This window comes from Protopterus annectens, chromosome 11.part0 (genome assembly GCF_019279795.1).
Source record: "Protopterus annectens isolate FY-2018-M chromosome 11.part0, PAN1.0, whole genome shotgun sequence".
In the NCBI taxonomy this organism is placed as follows: Eukaryota; Metazoa; Chordata; order Ceratodontiformes; family Protopteridae; genus Protopterus; species Protopterus annectens.
In genome coordinates, this window is record NC_056745.1 from 1,194,959,804 (window position 1) to 1,194,982,319 (window position 22,516).

A 22,516-nucleotide genomic window follows, 5' to 3' on the forward strand; every position below is an offset into this window, starting at 1 on the left:
CAGTACAGTTCTTTTGAGTATGTATGTACCTTTAACTCCCACTGGGTGTGGCTTGTGCCTTTAAAAAATGAAGTTATCACCTTACAGTTCTAACAAATACTCATTGACAGAGATCAGAAATCAATACAGTTGTGTTTGCCATCATGTATGCTTCAAGATAAAATATTCTGATACCTTGTATGTAGCCTGGTTTTTGGAATTATTAATGCAAATATAAACAAGCAATATTTGACACCTAGAGGTGCTGTAGGAGGTATCTGCAGAAACATCTGGAGGTGCACTTGGCTCTTATTTCTTTCTTTCAAACTCTTTTTCTTCTTGCTTCCATTACCATCAGAGTTTCTGAGAGCTCTGGGTTTCATTGCATCTACGATTCTAATGCTCCCTCTGGCCAAATTTCACATGTCAAAGTTTCTGTGGTTTCTGAGGTCATTGTGGCTCCAACATATAAATACTCTAGACTTTGTTGTTCCTCTTTTTTCCTTGTCTCATCCCCCTCTTCCCTCTCAGGAATTGTTCACACGTGCTTCAGACATGGTATGGGGCAACATTCGGCTCCCTGAAGGTACAGGGGGTGTGGCTGCCTTGTCAGCAGAAGGAGCACATCAGTGTCAAAGAGATGAAAGCTCTTCTGCTGGCTCTTCAGGCCTTTCATCCTCTTTTCTCTCCAGGGCCTTTCAAGGTGTTCACAGACAATACCACAGTGATGTGGTATATCAACAAACAGGGAGGAGTGAGATCGTATCTTCTTTGCCAGCTGACACTTCTGGTATGGGATCTTGCTGTCAAGTATCAAGTGACTCTTCAGACAGTTTTTATCCCTTCCAGTCAGAACCTTGTGGCAGACACTCTGAGCAGGTCCTTAACTCTGTCCCATGAATGGATGCTTCACAGGAATGTGTTTCTGGACATTATTCACCAGTGGAGTACTCCTCAAGTGATTGTTTTGCCTCCCCTCTGAACAGACAACTTCCTCTTTTTTGTGCCATAGTCGGTCCCCTGTTGTGGAAGGTAGATGCCCTCTCATTTTCTTGTTGGGGATGTTTCTTTATGCATTCCTTCTCCTTCCTCTCATTCTGAAAGTCCTGTTCAAAATTCAACAGGGTGCTCCCAAAATCTTGTTGGTGGCTCCCTTTTGGCTGCAAAAGCACTGATTCCCTCTACTTCTGCATCTAGGCAGGGGCAATCATCACAAGTTACCTCAGAGGGTGGATCTAATCACACAAGACAAGGGATCTCTCATCCATCCCTACCTGTCCATGCTTCAACTGACACTGTGGGTGATAGGATTTTGGTTCCTCACAGACAGTTTTTTCTGAGGACATGGCTGCAAGTCCTGTAGGAGGCAAGGAAACATACTGCTAGGAAATTCTACTTATCCAAATGGTAGAGGTTTTCTATTTGTTGTCTCTCTTGTAACCTGGACCTGCTTACTGTGAATGTTCTTTTGGTTCTCTCTTATTTGTGTGAGTTGCTCAATGTTGGTTTGGCCTGTTCTTCTATTAAGGCCCACTTACCAGCTATCACTGCTTGGCTGCCTTTTTCTCCTCCTTTAGCTTCTAGTTTTGAGATTAAACAATTTCTTATATTAGACCTTCCAGGAAGCCTGTTCCTCCTCCCTGGGATCTTAATTTTGTTATGGAGAAGTTGACTCAGGCTCCTTTTGAGCCTACTATTTAAGTTTCCTTGCTACATTGCTCCTGGAAGATTATTCTTTTGTTACCCTTACTTCTGCCAGATGGGTGTCTGAGTTGCAGGCCTTTATGGCTTGTCCTTCCTTTTTGGTCCTTCATGAGGACAGGGTGTCCTTGCACACTAACCCTTCTTTTATGCCTAAAGTGGTTAATGAGCTATCACTGAATCAGTCTATTAATCTGCGTACTTTTTTCCCCTGTCTAAAATCTGACAGTGAGAGGGTGCTGCATACTTTGGATGTGCATAGGCAACACAGGATTTATTTGGATAAGACTAAGGCTTTTAGAAAATCTGATCAGTTATTTGTTTCTTGTCATCCTATATCTTTAGGACTTGCTGTATCATATCCAAGCAAACTATTTCTTCTTGGATTTCTAAGGCTATTTCCTTTACGTTTCATGGCCAGAGCCTTCCCTCTTCAGTTAAGGGTCATTCTACTAGAGCTGTGGCTTCTTTGGGTGCTTTTTACAATGGCATAGATACTAATTCTATTCTTGATGCAGCCACCTGGACTTCTGTCCATACCTTTACCAAGCACTACAAATTGTATGGTATTTCTAGAGCTAGGGCTGGTTTTGCTAGTGCCGTTCTTCATGGCTTTTTAGGGGGCTCTTCTGCACCTTCTTCCTACCAAATTTCCTCTTGAGCTTTGGCACTCTCCCATCTGTTAAGAATACTGCAGCAAGTGAATGCAAGGACATAGTACAATTATGTAAAATCTTACCATAACGGTACATGTCCTCGCCTTCACTGCTGCAGTATTTGCTTCCTCCCTCACTCCCTCCCTAGTCTTTTGCCTTCCTGGATGTACAGGTTACCTCTTGGGTTTATTGGACTGTGTTCCTACTGGGCCATTCAGTTCTGATTATGGTAGGCCTGAATGTCAGCTTTATGCCCTGTGCTATGCAAGGAGCGCTTGGGTGATGTTCAGCATACATTTTAAAAGCAACAAGTAGTCTTTGGTAGACTGGCTGGATGCTCAGGCTTCCACAGGAGGGAATCCCATCTGTTAAGAATACTGTAGTAGTGAAGCAAGGACATCTACCATTATGGTAAGATTTTAAACAACTGTAATTTTTAACTATTAATTGTGCAATACAGGGGTTTACACAGCTGATCAGGTGTTGCATAAATTACCCCACAGCTGATCATATGCCCATGCACCACACCACCATAGTATTCATTACTATTCTTATGTCTCTAATCTTGTTTACCCCATCTTGCTTCCCCTCAATACTAGCTTGTCTTTCAGTGATACCTTTTCTATCAAATACTCTTTCTTTCTACCCGTACTATACCCTTTCTTTATCTTAGAAACCATGCCTGAAATTTACTGCTAAAATTCTCTAGCTACAATCTATATACAGTGTGTCTCAACTTTATTTACTTATGTGTCATGTATTATCATAAAAACATATATATTAGGCATTGTATATGCAGTGTCGTACCTTGTATATAAAGTATCCTACTATATTTCTTTGCTTTTAGTGTATCCAGAAATTGTATGTCTGTGATATTGTCTGAATCTTTCTAAATTTGTAATTTATAATCTGTTTTAATATGTTCACTGGTGCTTTTCTCCCCGGGCCTCTGCTGAAAATGGGCATATGCCCAGTCGGACTTTCCTACTAAACAAACGTCAAATAAATAAATAAATAAATAGATAAAAATATTCAGACTTGTCACTGCCCCTCTTTTTTGTAGTATCTAGAAGCCCTTACAGGACATTTGCATTCAAACCAGTAACAGCCTCGAGCATCTTCTTCATATTAGTGCACCTTCCTATTTCTATCTCGTCTGTCCCATTTTATGGATCTGAGTTATCTGAGGTCATTCTGGCACAACAGCTCAGTGTGTATAAATACATTTCAAAGGCAGAGGTAATCTCTAATACTGATTCCTGTGTGATAATGTGCATCTTCATGCTGAGCACGTCCACACTGATTACCTCCTGCTTTTGTGGTGCTGTTATCCACTTTGCTCCCCTTCCACCCTACTTTCCCAGCCACCCCCTATTACATTGTATTTATAGGACCTGTTCTCCATCCAGGACTCCAAATACTTTCCACCCCTCTTAAATGCATACAAATAGCTATAGTGATACACTCATGTAAGACATATCCCAGTTATAATAATATACACATAACTCTTAAGCCGTCAGTCTGCAATTAAGCATGCTAACTTCTTTCCTCCCTTCTGTTTACTAACTGATCCCATGTTGCCCCCCCCAGTGATCACAACTTATTCCATCCTCCCCACTCAGCTATCAAATCCTATATCTCTTATATTCCTTACCCCAGTATTTTACCTCCTGTCAAATGGATCTGTGTCTCCAAAATGCACCCGCCATTATACCTTTCTCCCAAAATCTAATCACTTAAATTACCCCAGTCCCACTTCCCTGCACTAATTCCATCACCTACAGTCCTTCTCCCTGTCCTCAGCCACATCACCAACAATCCTCCACTATGTCATGTGACATAACATGTAACCTACCCATATGACATTTCATGCTAGTTTTCATACCCACCATACTCACACACTCCTCCTCATACCATATCCACATTTTCACCAATGATTTACTAGTACCCCCAGCAAAATTACTGCCAGCATCCCCTATATATCACCTAACCTCTATAACAGCTCCTACATAGACCTCTTTAAATGCCCATTTCTTGCAGCCTCAACCATCAATGCCAAAACTCCCCCTAGAGCAAGAATAAAACATAAACAACTATTCCCTGTGCCCTCTCCTTTTAATAAAATACAACTCTGTGGTGATATTCACCCTACCCTGGGAACAGAATAAATGTGTCTTGGTGCTCACCACCCTTGGCTCAGTCGACACTAAAATTCTATTATAGCAACATCAGAAGCGTCAGTAACAAAACTACTGACCTTCATGCATGGCTAAATACCCACGCTCCAGACTTCTTAGCCTTCTCCAAAATTTGGCTGAAGCTAAGCATCAAAGAAGAGCAAATCACCATACCAGGTTACAACATATGAACATTTAACAGAAAAGCAAAAAAGTGGTGGTATAGCTATAATGCATTCTAAAACCATGGAACTCTGTCTGTATGCAAATACAACCCCCACCTCTTCAATAATTCTGAGATATTCATTTCTTTCCACAGACTAAATGACAGGAAAAGTCTCCCTATCATAGCTCTATGTATCCCACCTAGTGATAACATGAACATTTTACAAAATTTCCTGTCTTGGACTACATCAAATATTCACCGCAAAACAATAATCCTGGGTGACTTAAACATAGATTGGCTCTTCCTCACCTCTGCCTCAGTTTTACTAGAGTTATACAGTTACTCACAACTCATTCATGCCACAATCAGAATGAACAAATTAAAGAGGAAAGAAAAAATCAACATTAGACTGGTTTCTATCAAACAAACCTGATAACATTTCATCTTCATGCACCTTACCAGAGACACTTGGCTATCATCTCCAGTCTTTACCCTTAGCCACACAACTCCTCAACCCAAGAAATACTATTTAAAGAAGTACAAAATCGAGCAAATTTTAATAGAGAAACTTTCTTAACCATTCTTACTTCTGTTAACTGGAATACTCTCAAAACATTCCCCTGGATGATGCATTCTACATATTTAATACTAGCTTCCTGAAAATGTCACCCATATGCAGAAAGAAGGTCAAACAAAAACACTGCCCACTGTCTATCTGAAGCAACCAAAAATTAATGCATGATGGGGATAAGACATGAAAAACATGGAAAGTTAACAAAACTCAACAAAATCTCTGAAACTTCAGACACCTTCGCAGTCAAACCAAAATAAGTTAAAAATAATGTGTAGCAAAAACCAGGTGATCTCACCACGAATGCAGCCAGTCGTGCAAAACAATCCAGTATGATAAAACAACTTCAAAAGTAGTCCACAAAGGTTCAAAATATATCCAAACGACAGGTTTATTGAAAAATGAGCGCTTTTGCGTAGTTGCCACTACGCTTCATCAGATAAAAACAATGTCGTTTGGATATATTTTGAACCTTTGTGGACTACTTTTGAAGTTGTTTTATCATACTGGATTGTTTTGCACGGCTGGCTGCATTTGTGGTGAGATCACCTGGTTTTTGCTACACTTACTGTTCTTTTAGTACGGGCGGTCTCTTCAGCTATCAAGTGACATTTTTCTTGTATTTCAAAATAAGTTAAAAATAATAAAATAAATCAATATTTTAACCTATAAAACAGTCACCAAATAAAAAAATCCTGTGGCTTTCTGGAGCTCCATCAAAAAATGTTTATCCCCTGGTAGACCAGTGCAGCCCAATCCACACCCAGACTCACACCCAAACAATGTCACTTCATTATTTAACTCACACTTCATCGACACCATAAAAATCATTACTTAACATAGACACCAACTATTCACTCCAGCTTAACACCAAAGTCAGTAACAACCATAACACTTCCTCCATCAACACTGTCCCAACCTCTGTCATTACAAAGCACCTCCTAAAACTAAAACGTATGACCCTAGCTGCAGATAACCTGCCCAAAATATCTGAAAATCACAGCACCTGCCATTGTCTGCCCCATCTCAATACTCATTAAAAGAGCCATCCAACAGTCTTATGTCTCCTCCCTATGGAATAAATCATTCATCCTACCCTGCACAAAGGGGGAATCACAACTGATCTTTCATACTGTAGACCCATAGCCATACTTTTCTCTTTATCAAAAATCTTAGAAAAATGTGTTCATTCTCAACTCCTCAATCACACTCTTACCAATAACCTCCTCTCCCCTCCTCAGCAGGGTTTTAAATCAAACCATAGTACCACTACTGCTCTAACAGACTTCTCTAACAGCATTAATCATAGCCACAATACAGGTAATATTGTATCTTCACTATTCTCTGACCCATCTAAAGCCTTTGATAGTGTCTGTCATAATAAACTGCCCCATCAGCTGGCTTCCCTTGATCTTGTCCTGTTTCAGTACCTCCTGGTTTGTCAGCTATCTGTCTGGCAGATCCCAAACTGTTAAATGGCAGTCTAGCATCTCAACCTTTTTACCAGTTGATGACAGTGTTCTCCAAGGCTCCATACTACGACCACTTGTGTTTAACCTATCTATTAATTACACACTGATTTAACGCAGGTCAAATTTCTCCAGTATACCGATAATGCAACCCTTATCTGCTCTGCACAAAATGCCATTCTTCTCCAACAGCTCACACAAGATCCTCCACAGAAAATTGGCTAGCAAAATCAGACCTAAAACTAAACACAAAAAAGATGAAACTTCTCCTTCTCTTCTTCACTCCTACATCTCATACCAAATGCAAAACTAACTTTCAGATCTCCACTGCAAATAAAACAAATATTGAGGTAGTCTCTAGTACTAAATTACTATGAGTTATAGTAAACAATGGTGTTTAATCTCTACATCCAACAAGCAATCAAAAAGCACATCAGAAGTCTATGAAGTGTCAAATAATATCTGACTGAAAGCAGCTGGATAACATTTGCATCCACCAACCTGCTGCCTACACTCCTGTATGCCTCACCTACTTTCACTAACCTCAGCAATGCACATATCCTCGAATATAAATGAAAACCTTTCCTGTTTGACTCCTGACTATGCCCAGCTATTTCCTGGGCACTAATATTCCTAAGCTACCTTTCCTATGAAGACATACATGTAATGATTATCTTGTTTCTCTTACTATTCTGTCTTCTAGTCTTCTTATGACAAAATGCATAGGTCTGGTCATTTGGAGGCACTCCGTGCTGAGGACCCAATCCCTGCCTGTGTAAATCAGGGTACAACTCCTTAATGCCCCTTAATAACCCATTGAATAAGATGTTGCAGTGTGGATCCCCATCACATGCTATCTTAAAAGATCAGAGGAAAAAGGGAAAACTATGGATTTAGTAAACAACATATGTCATCTTACAATTCCCAAATACAGAATACAGAAGAAATTACCTAACAAAGCAATGACCCTATTACCAGAGGCAGGTCAAAGGGAAAAGGCGAAAAGGTAAGAAAAGTCGTCCAGAAAAGATGGCTACAGTAAGACAGAGGACAGTCTGTGGGCCATTAGGGTTCAACCTCAGCTAGGGTGCAGCTCTAATAACACTAGTCTTTTCTCCTTCCCTTTCCTTCTTCAGACTCCCCATTGCATTTATTAATTTCTCTTCCAACTCAGAAAATAGGGACCGGTAGGCTCTATCTTATGAAAACTCCCTAGACATAACATCAGAGAAGTGGGTCCTAGAGATTACATTCAAAGGTATCGACTCTAGTTTCTGTCCCTCCCAAAGGTGAAAGACATTGGTGCCAGTCCCAAGGATCAGAAACAGTCAGCCGGGTTCCTGATTTAAGTTTGAAGGTGGGAAGAGTGATATTCAGAGCTAAGAAAATTAAAATGTGATTATAGGGAAATGCATGCTATATTCAAAATATCTGTAACTTATAGAATTCCCTTTTCTCACAGATACAGTGATCTCAGAGTTAGTATATATTAACAGCAGGGGTGTAGGGCACATCCCTCCACATCAGGGGTTCTAAGCAGCTTATATATCCATCACCAGTTGCAAGAATGGTTTTAATGTGCAACACAGACTATTGCACAACAATGTTACTTCCTGTGAATCACACTGAAAGTTTCTTTGTTTTAGAACTTGCACTATTGAGTTTTAAGATTTTGACTGGGTACCCAGTTAGAAAAGCTCCTTATCTAAGAGATGGTAGTCCAAGGCACTGTACAGCTCATGCCCAAAGGACAAAAAGCCATTTTTTTTGCTTATGATTATTCTTGATGCCAAAAAAAAGATGGACTCTAGAGACTCATCTTAGATCTTGCAAAAGTAGGCAAGATCGTCTGGGTCCTGAATTTCAAAATGATGACTCTACAGTTCTTTCTTATCCTCCTGGTTGACCAAGCTTGTAAGGTAACACTTGCATTAAATGTACTTACTTCACATTTGTATAAACAAAGACCACAGAGCTTACCTAAGACTTGTGCTAGGGGACCAGCACTATCAGTTCTTGCCCTTTGATTTAACTACTGCACTGAATGTCTGGTTCATGCAATTGCTCATTGCAGAATCATGGGCATCTATATCTACCCCTACTTGAATGATTGCATAATCAAAGCTCCCTGCCAGAAGGAAGGGGACTATGGCCTGTACTCTAGAGTGCTTCCAAAAATTGGGGCATTCTTTGAACTTACCAGAATTAAATTTGATCCTAGTATGATGGCCTTTTTACTTCAGGAAAAAGTAGAATCCCTTAAATATCTTTTCCAGAAGAGAAGTCATAGCCAGGGAATTTCTAAGGAACTTAGAATTCAAGGCTTCCACAATACTGATGTGGCAAGACTGCACGCAAGAAAATTTCAATGGTTCCTGAAGAATGCTTGGGGATAGCACGGCAATTTCAAGAGAGTAGTATCCCAGTTTTGCCTTATGTTAGGGGTGAGTTAGAATGCTGGACGACACAAGTATCCAGGGATGATGAAATGCACTTCAGTCAACTTTCACCTACCCAGACATTGATCACAAATGCCTCAGATATAGTTTAGGGAGAACCTAACTACAGACTCAAAGTGCAGGGGTGATGCAGGCAAGCAGAGGAGAAAAGGCACATCACCATAAAGGATATGCTGGCAGTTATTCTAGCTATCAGAACTGTCATGCCTTAATGGACGCCAAAGTTCTTGCATGCGATTACAGACAATACAACATGAACAAACAAGAGGGCTGACACACTCCTACCTTGTATGCAGACTAGCTGTACAAACATGGGAAAAAGCTCAAGCAGTACAGGGGTCCTTGAGGACTTTCTAGATACCCACTTTGAACAACTCTCTGGCAGACAGCTTGAGCAGGACAACAACAGATCCCCATAAGTGAAAGATAGCTATTCATATAGTCTTGTACCTTATGAAAAGGTGTTGGTGGGGGTACCACAAACAGACCTTTTTTGCTTCCAGGAAAGCATACTGCTGCTCCACAGCCTCATAAGACAACTGTAACAGTGGATTCATTCTCACTGACTTGAGAGGGTCTAGCTCTTTATGCTTATCCACCAATAATCTTATTGTCCCTGTGATTCAGAACATAATAGAGAACATACAAAAATAGTCTTAATTGCACCAGTTTGGTCATGACAACACTGTCTCTCACTTCTTGTGCAAATAGTAAGGCAGAAACCTTTCCTGTTTCTTCAGCATGTGGGCTTTCTGTTGCAACTCTCTGGTTCACCCAAATATGACCATACTCAGATTAACAGCATTGAAAATTTGACCTTATTACCCATGGGGCACCCTTATTCAGAAGCCATGCAAAAGATCACGAGGAAGGCTCAGAAGTCAAGTACTGAAAAAAAAAATCATACTTAGCCAAGTAGGAGACATTTCCACCTCCTTAATGAAATGATGGCACTTGAAATGTTGAGTGCATAAAAGCCAAAAAAAGAAAAAAAAATATAATTAAAACCTGGAGAAGAGCAAATCTCATAAACTGCTGTTCTCCTTAAAATTCTTTCTGCACAGTGTTAAGCCCCGCTGCACCCCCATGTGGGGAGCTTCCTAAACTTATATATACCAACTTCAAGATCGCCATACCTTGGAAAAAAGGGAATACTCCAAGAAATAGCATTTCAGACAGTATATGGAAATCCAGTCTTTCAGCCATTCAGTCTCCACATTTTTGGACTTGCTGTAGTGGGTCCTGACATTTCAAATGGTTACCAATATTTCCCTCTGGTACCAAAGGAGCAACCAGGACCCAAAAAGGGTACAGGTATTTCTTATTTTGTAATACTTATCTAAACTGCTTAACTTATGATTTAGCATACACATCAAAGTGCACTTTTTCTGGCTGTTTTTGCCTGTTTGCCAGGGATACATATCTAGCCATAAGTCTCCTAAACAGTTTCTAAAGGGCACCTTTCTCTTTAGGTCACCCATTCAGCTAGTGCCAACAGCTTGGGATTTACATTTTGTTTTAAAAACATTATCTCCTCCACTTGAGTAAAACACTACTTCATACCACAGACTCCTGAACTGAAACACTGAGTAGTTATGCCCATGTTTGTTAGCAGGATGGAGTCCAAACCCTGGTTTGCAAATGGCCCTTTTTACACTTCCATAAAGACAGAGTGACACTGAGATTAATTCCTTCCTCATGTTAAAGAGAGATTTAGAAATGTTCTTGGACTAGGCTATACCACTCCCTGTTTTCCCAAATCCTGAAAGCAAACTATAAAGGATGTTACATGCCTTGGATGTGCATATTCAATTGAATTTTACCTGGATAGAGTCAAGGGAATCAGAATATGTGACCAACTTTTCCTTGATTTTATTCTAAAGAATGAGGGCTTACAAATTTCAAAACCAACCATTTCTAAATGTCTGACAAACTGTATCACCTTCTGTTACAAATATAATAAAAAACAGTCAAGTGGGGAAGGAAAGAGCTCAGTCTACCAGGGATGCAGTTACCATTGCATCCTTAATCAGTGTGTGTGAGTGTGTGTGTGTGTGTGTGTCTGTGTGTCTGTGTGTGTGTGTGTGTGTGTGTGTGTGTGTGTGTGTGTGTGTGTGTGCGCGCTTGTGTTTGTGTGTGTGTGTGTGTGTGTGTGTGTGTGCATGTGTGCATGTGTGCGCATGTGTGCGTGTGTCTGTGTGTGTGCGTGTGCGTGTGTGCATGTGTGCGTGTGCGTGCGTGTGTGTGTGTGTGTGTGTGTGTGTGTGTGTGTGTGTGTGTGTGTGTGTGTGTGTGTGTGTGTGTGTGTATACATGTTTGTTTGTTGGAGGGTAAGTGCACAGGAGATTTTAGAAGTTACTACTTGGTTCTCAGTCCATACAATTTCCAAATGCCACAGGCTGGGCTTGATCTCCAGGGTTAGTACTGGATTTGCTCCTGCTCTTGTTCATGGCATGCTACAAACATCCACTGCATCTTAGCCAACCTTCCCCTTTTCATTTTGAGGAGTAACAGTTTTGTGACTCCATGTGATCATGACTGTAACAGTATAATCCATGAAAAATATTGTCTAAGCTTATAGCTAACTTACCTTAACAGGAGATGTTTAAGTGTGTTCACTGTTACATCCACATTTCCCCTCTCACCATCCTCTCTTACTATGGGACCATTATTCACCAGGGTGGGACAACTACAGTCTTTTCCTCCCTCACCCTCCCCTACTGTCCTTTTCCTTGTCATTAGCTCAGTCTTCTTTTTTCTTTTTGTATAGCCCTCTGGGGGTGGGGGTATATTTCTCTGTTGACTGACTGAACCATTGGAGGGATATCTTTAGGAAGCTACAATGGTTTTAGCCTTAAGTGGGGCAGTAAGGAAGTAAAGATTATGTGGGTTCATGCCACATTTATACCAAGATGTGCCACTGTTGTGGGAAGGTGGTGTCAGCTCAGTGTGACAGGGGGAAGGATGTTTAACTCTCAGAAGTCAGGCTAGATGGTGGACTCAGCCTGTCCTTAGAGAGCTCTTTGCTCATGACTGCAGCAAGGGACACATGAGAACATCTTCTCTTATTGTAGGTTCTCTGTACTACTGTACTTTCCTTTTTCTGTTCGCTGTAAGGAATGGTTTGAAGAACACTTGGAACAAATAGTTCTGCATTGTTCTTTCTGCTGAGGCAGTGAGATTAGGTTTTTGGGAGTCATGTAGGGGTCCTTAAAGCAGGCTCATCCTGCAACAATATAGTGAGCCAGTCAGGTATTTTCTATATTTTGTCTGGCAGGAGTGACAGGGATTGCTAGGTAGCATGCATTTGCAGCAGACAGAGAGAGGCCATGAGTGGAAAGTTTAAATAATAAAGTTGTTAGATGCTGAAATAGACTTCAGGAGTAAATTGCTGAAATGGATGGACTTTTAACAACTCATGAAGAGTGCAAAATATTCTGGTTGTACATTTGAAGCAGTTAAAACTTAATCTGATGTGTCTGAGGTGTGTGATAGTAGGCAGCAGCAAAACATTAGTAACCCATCAGAAGTTTTGCAGATGTTTAAAAATCCCTGCATTTCTGATAAATTTGGCTTGGATGTATTACAGATTGGTAAATATATTGTCAGCATAATATATGTAAATCTAAGTAATCTTTCTTTAGGACAAACAAATAAGGGCCAAATGGATCCCTGGATTACTCAAGGAGATATATTTTTGTCCTGAAAGAGCCAATTACTACTCAGAAGCGATCTCTGCTTAACATACAAGGCCATGTCAAACCCTGAGCTGTTGGACATGCTCCACTTTAAGAAATCCCAATCCCTCAGAGCCACATGCTCCAGAAATCTAAATCTTGCCATCACAATGAACAAAACACGCTGGAGGGATAGGTTCCTGACACAGAGACTCCCCATACTCTGGAATAGACTGCCCATACATGTCAAGCAGAGCGTTCCTTGGCCCTCTTCAAAAGGAACCTTGACGATTGGATGAGAGATAGGAAATTCACCTCAGGGATCACGTCAGTCACCCTGCTAGACAGGGGTCCAAGGAAGTAAATATTGTGGGAAGAAATATTCAGGGAATTGTTATGGCTAGGCTTGTAGAGGCCCTAGGGCCGATAGCCTAGTACCAACCTATGAACCTATGAATCTAACTGACTATGTTCTTTCACTTAATCAAGCTGAAGTTCACACTGATTTAAAGTTTATTTGTATTTGTTGTATTCTTGCAGGTCCTTTCCCTGTTACCAGTTTGATGGTTGGCATCTACGTTCAGAGTGCAGTTCCTGACAGTAACTACCTAGTTCCAGGCAATGCTACAGGACCAAATGGTACAATAGCTTATACAGTGAATACAGCTGCCAGGGATACAGATCGGGTCACTGTTTCATTGACACTTTCATATTTATGTGGAATTCTGCAGGTAAAATGCTGGTTATATAGCTATAGTTTTGTTCTCTGAAGGTATACTTTTTTCTTCAGCAATTTTAATTATAAGTAGTTGCTCTGACTGTGAAACAAGATTGTCTACTAAGTAGTTGTAAGATGTAAATACAGTTTACTTGTGTCTTTGTTGATATGGCCACATTGATCAAATGCATTACTAATGTACATTATTTTTGCTTATTTTTAAAATGGGATCAGTAAATGCACTGTGAAGTTATGTACAAGGACAATGATCCAAGCTGCAGTATTTGGATTTACTGGGAACTCCTGCCATTTGTTCAAATATTTTGCCCTTCAGAGACCACAGCAAGCCTCCCTGTGTACCTTATCTAAACATCTGTGCTAACATGGCATATTATTAGGTGATGCCACACGTTCAGGACATAATTACCCATGTAGATCTGGTTTTAGGTGACTACATGCATTGCATGTAAAAAATAAAACAAAAGTAAGTATAGCAAAGCTTCCACTTTCATTTCAATTAAGTATTTCTATTTTGTCATTTGAAATGCAATATTAAAAATAAATGTTCCTGAATTCGCTACACCAGAAATTATGTTCAAAATGCACATTCTATTTTCTTACAATGAAAGTAATTCTAGTGATGGACTTTTGACCTCATGCCACTCCAATTAAACTTTTTCAAAAATGCCAACCAGGAAAAGGCAAAATTTCACCAACTAGAAGAGCAAAAATTAGCAGCAAAAGATGAGAACCACGGGTGCCAAATCCAGTAAAATATCATTAACGGTATGTTACTGGATTTTGCACCCGTGCTTCTCATCTTTTGCTGCTAATTTTTGTTTTTCAAAAATGCCACAGATTCCATATCTGCCTTCTGCTAATGGAAAACAAGATGAAGGACCCGCAAGAGGAATTATTCTCTTTTCTGTTGCTTGTCTGAGTCAGAACTTTATTTGTCAGGTCTAGTTATCAGTTAAAAGGAATGGGTATTTTTTAATACTTCAGATCATGTTCAAAGGGGAAAGACAGCAATGCAGAAAGTATTACGTTCAAGCACAGCAAAATGTTGTACTTGTGATCACCTTTTAATAATGAAAGGATATTTCTTTCCAGTTTTGTTGCTAGCTATGGAGCACTACTGTGCTGTTTCCTGACTCCTGAATGTCCATAGTAGTGGCAATTCTTGCAAGGTAAAATGTACTCCATTTTGTTGTGTATTGGAGGAATAAGAAAGCACCTGAGTGATTTTTTCCTTAAGACTGATACTGCAGTAGGGCTACTATATATATATATATATATATATATATATATATATATATATATATATATATATATATATATATATGTGTGTGTGTGTGTGTGTGTATATATATATATATATATATATACATACAAACATATGTTCTACTTGAGTAGACTGAAAATTCATTTAATTGAAACTTACATGATTGAGACAACAACAGTAAAACCTTATTTTAACAAAGTTTCACATCACTGGAAATTTAATCTGGGAAAAGAGGCAGTTGGCCAACATGGAGAAATTTACCCTTTTCCCCACTATAGCACATTCTGGGAGTTGGTATATTTATTTAGGTGGGGTGTGTGGGGGGGGGGGCAAAGCCCCCAATTTGGGTGGGTTTAACATGGTTCACTTTTTTTTTTCTTAATGTTGGCCACCTGCCTCTTTTCCTGGATTAAAATTTCAGTGATGTGAAATTTTGTTAAAAATAAAGTTTTGTTGTTGTCTCGATCATGTAAGTTTTGATTAAATGGTTTTTCAGTCTACTCAATTGTATGTATATGTATGTATGGGAACACTTCACAATGCTGAAATCCTGAAAGATCGAATTTCATATGGCCAAGACCATATGATCAAACTTCAGAATCCCGACATTGTGAACGGAGATCTGCATACAGCGTGGAACAGGAGATTTCCCTTTTCCTCGCTGTAGTACAATCTTGGAGTTGGAATATTTAAGTAGTGGGGGTGTTTTATTTTTTTTGATTTGTTTCGGAATTTTGATATTCTGAAACATCGATCATATGGTCTCTATCATATGAAATTCGTTGTTTCAGAATTTTGAGATTCTGAAGTGAATATACATATATATATACATATATATATATATATATATATATATATATATATATATATATATATATATATTTACATACACACACACACACACACACACACACACACACACACACACACACACACACACATATATATATATGTATATGGAAAACAAAAGTTGACACCTTAAGTCATTGATTTCAATACTACTCCCCAGTTTTTTTAATTCTGTTTTCAGTTTACTGGCTGACAGCTTGTTACAAGAAGATATGGTCTTTCCCATAGAAAGATGCATTGTCATGATAGTTTTGAAGTCTTGATTTTGTTTTCAGTCTTTTCAGTTTGCTATATTTTTATACAAGCAAAATCTGTCCAAAGCAGTCTTAGCTGTGCTCCTAATTTTCATTTTTGGCATTTGAAAAGCTAAGTAAATGAAGTTAATAATTTTGATTTGCCATTGAGGAAATACTATTTTGAGTTTCACCATATTTTTATTCATTAATGAGATCATTGCATCTTCAACTGGATGAAACAAACCATTCAAGGTGCTGCAGTACCACAGAACTAACAATTAAAACATCTTTATTTTCCGAGAGCTCTTACTTTTTCTGCTTACTCCATAGTCATATGACTATGGAGACAAAAGAAAAGTCACAACATTATTTTGTATCACTATCAGAGCACAAATTGAAATTGCTCTGGCAGTGATTTCTTTTCTGAAACTTGATCAGGGAATTCAGAATTAGGGAACAGAAATCAATGAGTTTAAACTCATCTACACTTGAGTGCTTTCCTTCTTAAGTAGTAAAAACAAGAACTTCATCAGAAAATGCAAGTCACATGAGAAAAGCAGTTCAAAAAGAGAGCCAAAAAGTCACGTGAGCAAACACTACCAATCATTAAATAGTGGGTGTTTTCACAAAAGGAAACACTTGAACTGAAATTTAAAGTGCAAGTGAAAAATAACAAATAAAATAATATATAATTTAAAATATAAAAAATAAAAAAAAAACTATCAGTGTAACTTTTACATCAATAAAAACACTTTAAATGTATGTGTTTGTTAAGTTCAGGATCCCAATCAGCTGCAAGCCTAATTTGTCATGCAGATACACAGCATTCAAGCAAACTATTACTATCACCATAAAAATTCTCTGTGAACAAAATTGAAAATGAAAAAAATGAACTTATTAACGTCACTACATAAAAGAGCATGTTTAGCAAGTGCATTATTTGGATCTTTATTGCGCATAGCCAAGGTGTGCTTGTAGATTCTCCTTGACAAACATCTTATAGTCTTACCGATGTAAAAGATTCATAGGATGCCATGTAAACTAAGTACTTAGAATTACAGTTAAATCTTTTGTTTGCCCAAATGTAAAACCCGATAGTTTGAAATACACTGAGGATGAATGTGTAATGCACCTACATTGCTTACACTTGCCACAACAAAAGGTGCTTGGCATGTGTTCAGTGTGTAAGTTGGAGGAAAGGTGCACATTCAAAGATGTTTTTCAACTTGAATTGCTTTTTGTAGGTGAAAAAAGATTTGTCTACAATCACATTGGCAAGATCATTGTTGCCCAATATAATTTTCCATTTTTTACTGATAATGTGTCTAATAATGGGCATGTCAGTAGAAATGGGGATAGAAAAAGCTTGCTGAAAGCAAACATGATTGATAGATGTTAACACACCTTTGACATCATCAACCAAAGAGACTGCTGAAGAAACACTACCCAGTATAGGTCGAGCTTTGTGGTCCCTAAGAAATGCAACTTCGTTTTCAATCACAACTAGCTAGTTATTATCATAACCTTGATCAATGAAGAAATTCATGAATTTGGAAGTCTCGTCTAAATAAATATCATTGTCAGTGGTCGATCTACTAAGTCTGATTAGTTGGCCTTTTATAACATGCCTCTTCATATGTGATAGATGTAAACTGTCCCTGTGCAAGTAATGGTTAACAAATGTTTCCTTCCTGTAAATTCTGCTTGCAAAGGACATTTGAGAGGCATCAAAGCTCAAAGAAATGTCCAAGTAATTTATTCTTTTACTGTAAGCTGAAAGAAATATCCAAGTAATTGATGCTTTTACCGTAGCCACTGATTGTAAACCCGAGGAAGTCCGTACTGGTGTTAAGATGTTCTATGAACAAAAGTAAAAAAACAAAATTATCGCAACCAGTTAAAAGCACAGACTGTTTATTCTCTTGGAACAACTAAGCACTTTCGTCAGTACATAGGCTTCTTCAGAGATATTCTATGAACAGTAGAAAATCATTATAGGTACCTTTCCAAACCAGGAACAAATCATCTATGTATCTGCAGTAAAACAAAATGGTTTTCAGAAGATGGTGAGACTTGATGAACTTCTGCTCCCAGGAGGCCATGACTAAATTTGCAAAGACTGGAGCCACATGACTTGCATACCCCTCAACATATCAGTACAAGAAATCTGTATAAAGCCAGAAAGAATGAGGGGGACAAAGGCTCAAAAATAGGGACAGAGTTTAAATATTGATCCTATAAACTTAGAAAGTTGCTAAAATAACTGTTTTTGCATTATTATGTATTTTCTGAAGGATATAAAGTCTGAAACTCAAATGACTGTCATTATTTGGTATTATTTGTTGACTTCAATCGTCAATGTTTTGCCAGAAAACCACAAATTGTATGAAGAACAGACCAACAATAAGAGGCAAAAATCTGGACATTCTGCGACAATCTGTACATTTGAGAGGTATGCGTGACCCGAGTACCCATAGCAACTCCAGATATCTGCTTGTAGTACTTGCCCAAAAAACAAAAAATGTCTAACACTATCTCAAGTAATGAGCAAACAGTGTTGATCTTATCATTGCTAAAAGTGCTGAACACACGTAAATAGTCTCTCACTAGCTCAATGCCACTTACTTGTTCGATACAGGTGTAAAGTGACACTATATCAAGAAAAGAAAAACAAAACTTGTCACCAGTGTGAAAAAAAAAACAGTTAATAACTCCAAGTGCCAGGAATCACGTAGATAAAATTCAGATTCCTGGACCATAGGATTAAGCAAATGGTCTAACAAAATAGATAAAAGGCTCAGTCTTAGAAGTACTTGCAGCAAATATAGGCCTAAATGGTGCTTTTTGTCTGTCTTTGTGCACTTTGGGTATACCAAAGAGCTTAGTTATCTTCGGATGTTGTGCTTGAAGAAAGGAATAAATGCAATGGTCAAAATTTCCTTTCAGAACATGTCAAACAGAATGATATCGATGGCTGCAAAACCTTCGCTGACAATGTCATGTGTAACCTCAGTGTAACAACTTGAATTGGACAGTAACTGTAGGATGGCTTGATTGAAATTTACACTCATAATAACCATCATCCCACCTTTTCTGCCTTCATGACCCTAAGGTTGTTGTCAGCAGATACATCCTTTAATGCAGACCTTTCCTTTGTAGTGAGGTTGTAATACTTAGGCTTAGACTTCAACTTGTTTCTTATGTCATCTTCGTACAATCATATAAAACATGGGATTAAAAGTACTTCTCTTAAAAAGTCTTTCATTTTCACCATGAATATCTAGTATGTCATTCATAATGAACTGAAGATTTAGTTTCTGAGCATATAGTTTACTGGTTAATAAGCAATTTAGTGACAACAGAACTGGTCGGTATAAAAGAAAAACCTTTTGACAACACAGACAAATGACATTCATTAAGTGAAAACTTACTGAGAGTTAAAACTTCAAAATGAAAATTTAACTTTTCAATTTGTTCTTCCCCTTATCTTTTCCTTTGCTCTTGCTGCTATTTTGGTGTTCTCACTGTTCCTGAAGGATGGACTTAAAAAGGACCTGGAGAGAGAATGGGGGGGTGGGGAGATGTGTTGCCAAGGTTATTCTTAGTGGCGATGTCAGTTGCTGCAATTGTGTCAGTACTGTTTCTTGTCTATTCGTTAGTGTTGGATAATTTCATTACTGTAGAACTGCTCTTGTGAAAGGAAAAAGTTTTTTTTGCTGATTATTGTTGTGTTTTTAAACGGTAAACTGTACCAGTTTTATACAGTGCCAAATCTCTCTTAAGTTTCCCTTGCTTCCTGTTGACTATGGAAACTCTCAGTCTATCAACTTTAGAGCAGTAATGCTTGAATATAAAGTGTGGAAACTAGAAAAACAACTATAACTTTTGACCTGTTGGCATACCTTTCAACAGTCCTGATTTTTGCAGAATGTCCAGATTTTTGCCTCATATTTTGGGTCTGTTCATCATAAAATTTGTGGTTTTCTGGCAAATCACTGGGATGATCTTAGCACTGAAGTCACTAAATTATGACTTACATTTGAGTTTCAGACTTCAAATCTTTCAGATAATGCATGCTAACATGAACCCTGTTATTCTAGCAGCTTTCTAAGTTTATAAGAGCAATATTTAAAATCTGTCCCAATTTATGGGCTTTTGTCCCTCAATTATGACAGAGTTTGTCCAAATTTCTAGCACTAAGAGGTTGAGAGGTATGCTGTTGGTCTAATTGCAAAACTTGTTCCCTAATGGTCAAAATGTCTTTTTTGTAATTGTTGCCTTCATTAGGGAAACTTGAGTGCTGTTAAATAAGGCAACCAGTTCTTGGTGTAAAGGGTCATCCTGTAGGACACCATTGGGAAACTTGTACACATGGAAACCTAAAGGAACAGATTCATGCCTGACACATTCGTCAAGATATAAAGCCTCATACTGCAAAGTTGTGTATCTGGTGGCCAAATGTACAAGATTAAAAATGTCTTTCTTACACAATTCTAGTTCATTAAATTGTGGTGTTACTCACAGTCACGGAGTTGTAGTTTTCTGTGTTCAATGAAAAAGGATTGTTCACCTTTTTAAGAGTGTTTTCCATTACTTTCTCAGTTTGCTGGGTGTCACTTCTGAATAAACTAGGAAAGTCTTCATTGATGGAAGGAACCAAATGTTCCCTTTGCTTTGTAAAATCCAAAAGGATGACAGTAGGATTGCAAGGCAGGTTAGGTTGGCTCCTGGAAACCAACACTTCTAAAAACCTGCTAACCACAGAAACAGCAGAACTAAGTTTCTGTGTTAAAGCCACAAAGCCTCTGGATCAGAATGTATGGTTAAATTGAAAAAAATGTCATGTGTGGAAACCTCTCCAGCCACGGTGGAAACACTGAACAAAAAACACCAAGAACACCAAAAGCTTAGTAGAACACAAAGTAAACTTAGTAACCGCGAAAAATTCTAGCAACCACCTAGGCAAAGCTCCAGACACAGCTTGTCAACCTTTTTGTTTTTTGGCCACCAGATACACAACTTTGCAGAATGAGGTTGTATATCTTGAAAAATGTGTTAGGCTTGAATATATTCCTTTAGAGCTCTCTATGTACAAGTTTCAGGCTTGACTGTGTTCCTTTAGAGCTTTGAATGTACAGCCCCCTCCAGCTTACACACTCAACACATAACAGGCACCTTTTGTTGTGGCAAGTGTAAGCAATGTAGGTACAGTGCTCATTGTCCTCAGTGTATTTCAAACGATTGGGTATTTACATTTTGGCAAAAAAAAAGATTTGACTGTAATTCTAAGTACTTAGTTTACCTGGCATCCTGCGAGTCCTGTGAAAGGTTTTACATCGGCAAGACTATAAGATGTTTTTCAAGGAGAATCCATGAGCACAACTTGGCTATACGTACGAAAGATCCAAATAATGCACTTAATAAACATGTTCTTTTATGTAGTGACTTTAAGAAGTTCACTTTTTTGTTTTTGATTTTGTACACACACAATTTTTGGTGGCAGTAACAGTTTGCTTGAATGATGTGAATCTGCATGGCAAATTTGGCTTAGAGCCGATCGGGATCTTGGGCATAATGAACGCATAAATATAAAGTGAATTTTTACTGATGCAAAAGTTGCACTTATAGTTTTTGTATTTTTTATATTTTAAATGATATTATATTAGTTTATCTATTATTTTTCATTTGCACTTTAAATTTCAGTACAAGTATTTCCTTTTGTGACAGCACCCACTATTTAATGATTGTTAGTGTTTAGTCATGTGATTTTTTTTTTGGCTCTCTTTTTAAACTGCGTTTCTCATTTGACTTGTATTTGCTAGTGAAGTTCTTGTTTTTACTATTAAAAAATGAAAGTGCTCAAAAATAATAATAATAATAAAAAAAATACAAGTTATGTCTGGAGCCTTGCCTAGGTGGTTGGTAGAATTTTTCTCAGTTGCTAAGTTTGGTTTGTGTCCTACTACACTTTTGATGTTCTTTATCTACACTTGACTAAACGTATGGAAGCCTTATTTTATTGGATCCATGTCATTTTGTTATACCACTGCTACAGGACTTGTCCAGTTGCTCCACTTCCTGTACCCCTTTGGCTTATCCATCCTTTGCAGGAGTAAGACCGAGCACCACTGGACTGGGTGAGAGCTCAACCACCCATTCATTCCTGTCCAGGAAGCCTTATCCAGCCATTTGTTCACCTGGAACATTAGAGCTGGGTGTGACAGAGCAGGCCAGATGCTAGATATGTAGAGGTCCACTCTATGACCTAAACCTTCCCCCATAGGCAGTTTGGGGATTCTACAAAGGATGCCTGGACAGAGAGAAGCATGTGTATTTCCACACATGCCTACCTCCACAAGTTAGTCATACACTCACCTCTGAAACAGTGTAAGTTTGTCCAGCCTCTTCTGCAAGTGATTCCCACACCCATAGGTAAGTATTACTAACTTGGTGGTGCTAGCCACCTCTGTCCTTCCAGGATGGGCAAGCTGATGTCTGTCCCTTAAGCTCTGGCCACATCTGTTGTGAAGATGTTTACACCCAGGACAGGGTATCCAAGTGGTTGTGGTAGTG

General features: G+C 38.6%; 1 protein-coding gene across 2 annotated transcripts in view; it reads left to right on the forward strand.

The window, feature by feature from the left end:
• SLC26A4 (solute carrier family 26 member 4) overlaps positions 1-22,516 on the forward strand; it is a 401,657-nt gene that overhangs the window by 158,206 nt on the left and 220,935 nt on the right. For both annotated transcript variants that reach the window (XM_044088553.1, XM_044088554.1), the window contains exon 5: positions 13,396-13,586. In XM_044088553.1, coding sequence (XP_043944488.1) covers positions 13,396-13,586 — 191 coding nt within the window. The remainder of the gene's footprint in view (positions 1-13,395; positions 13,587-22,516) is intronic.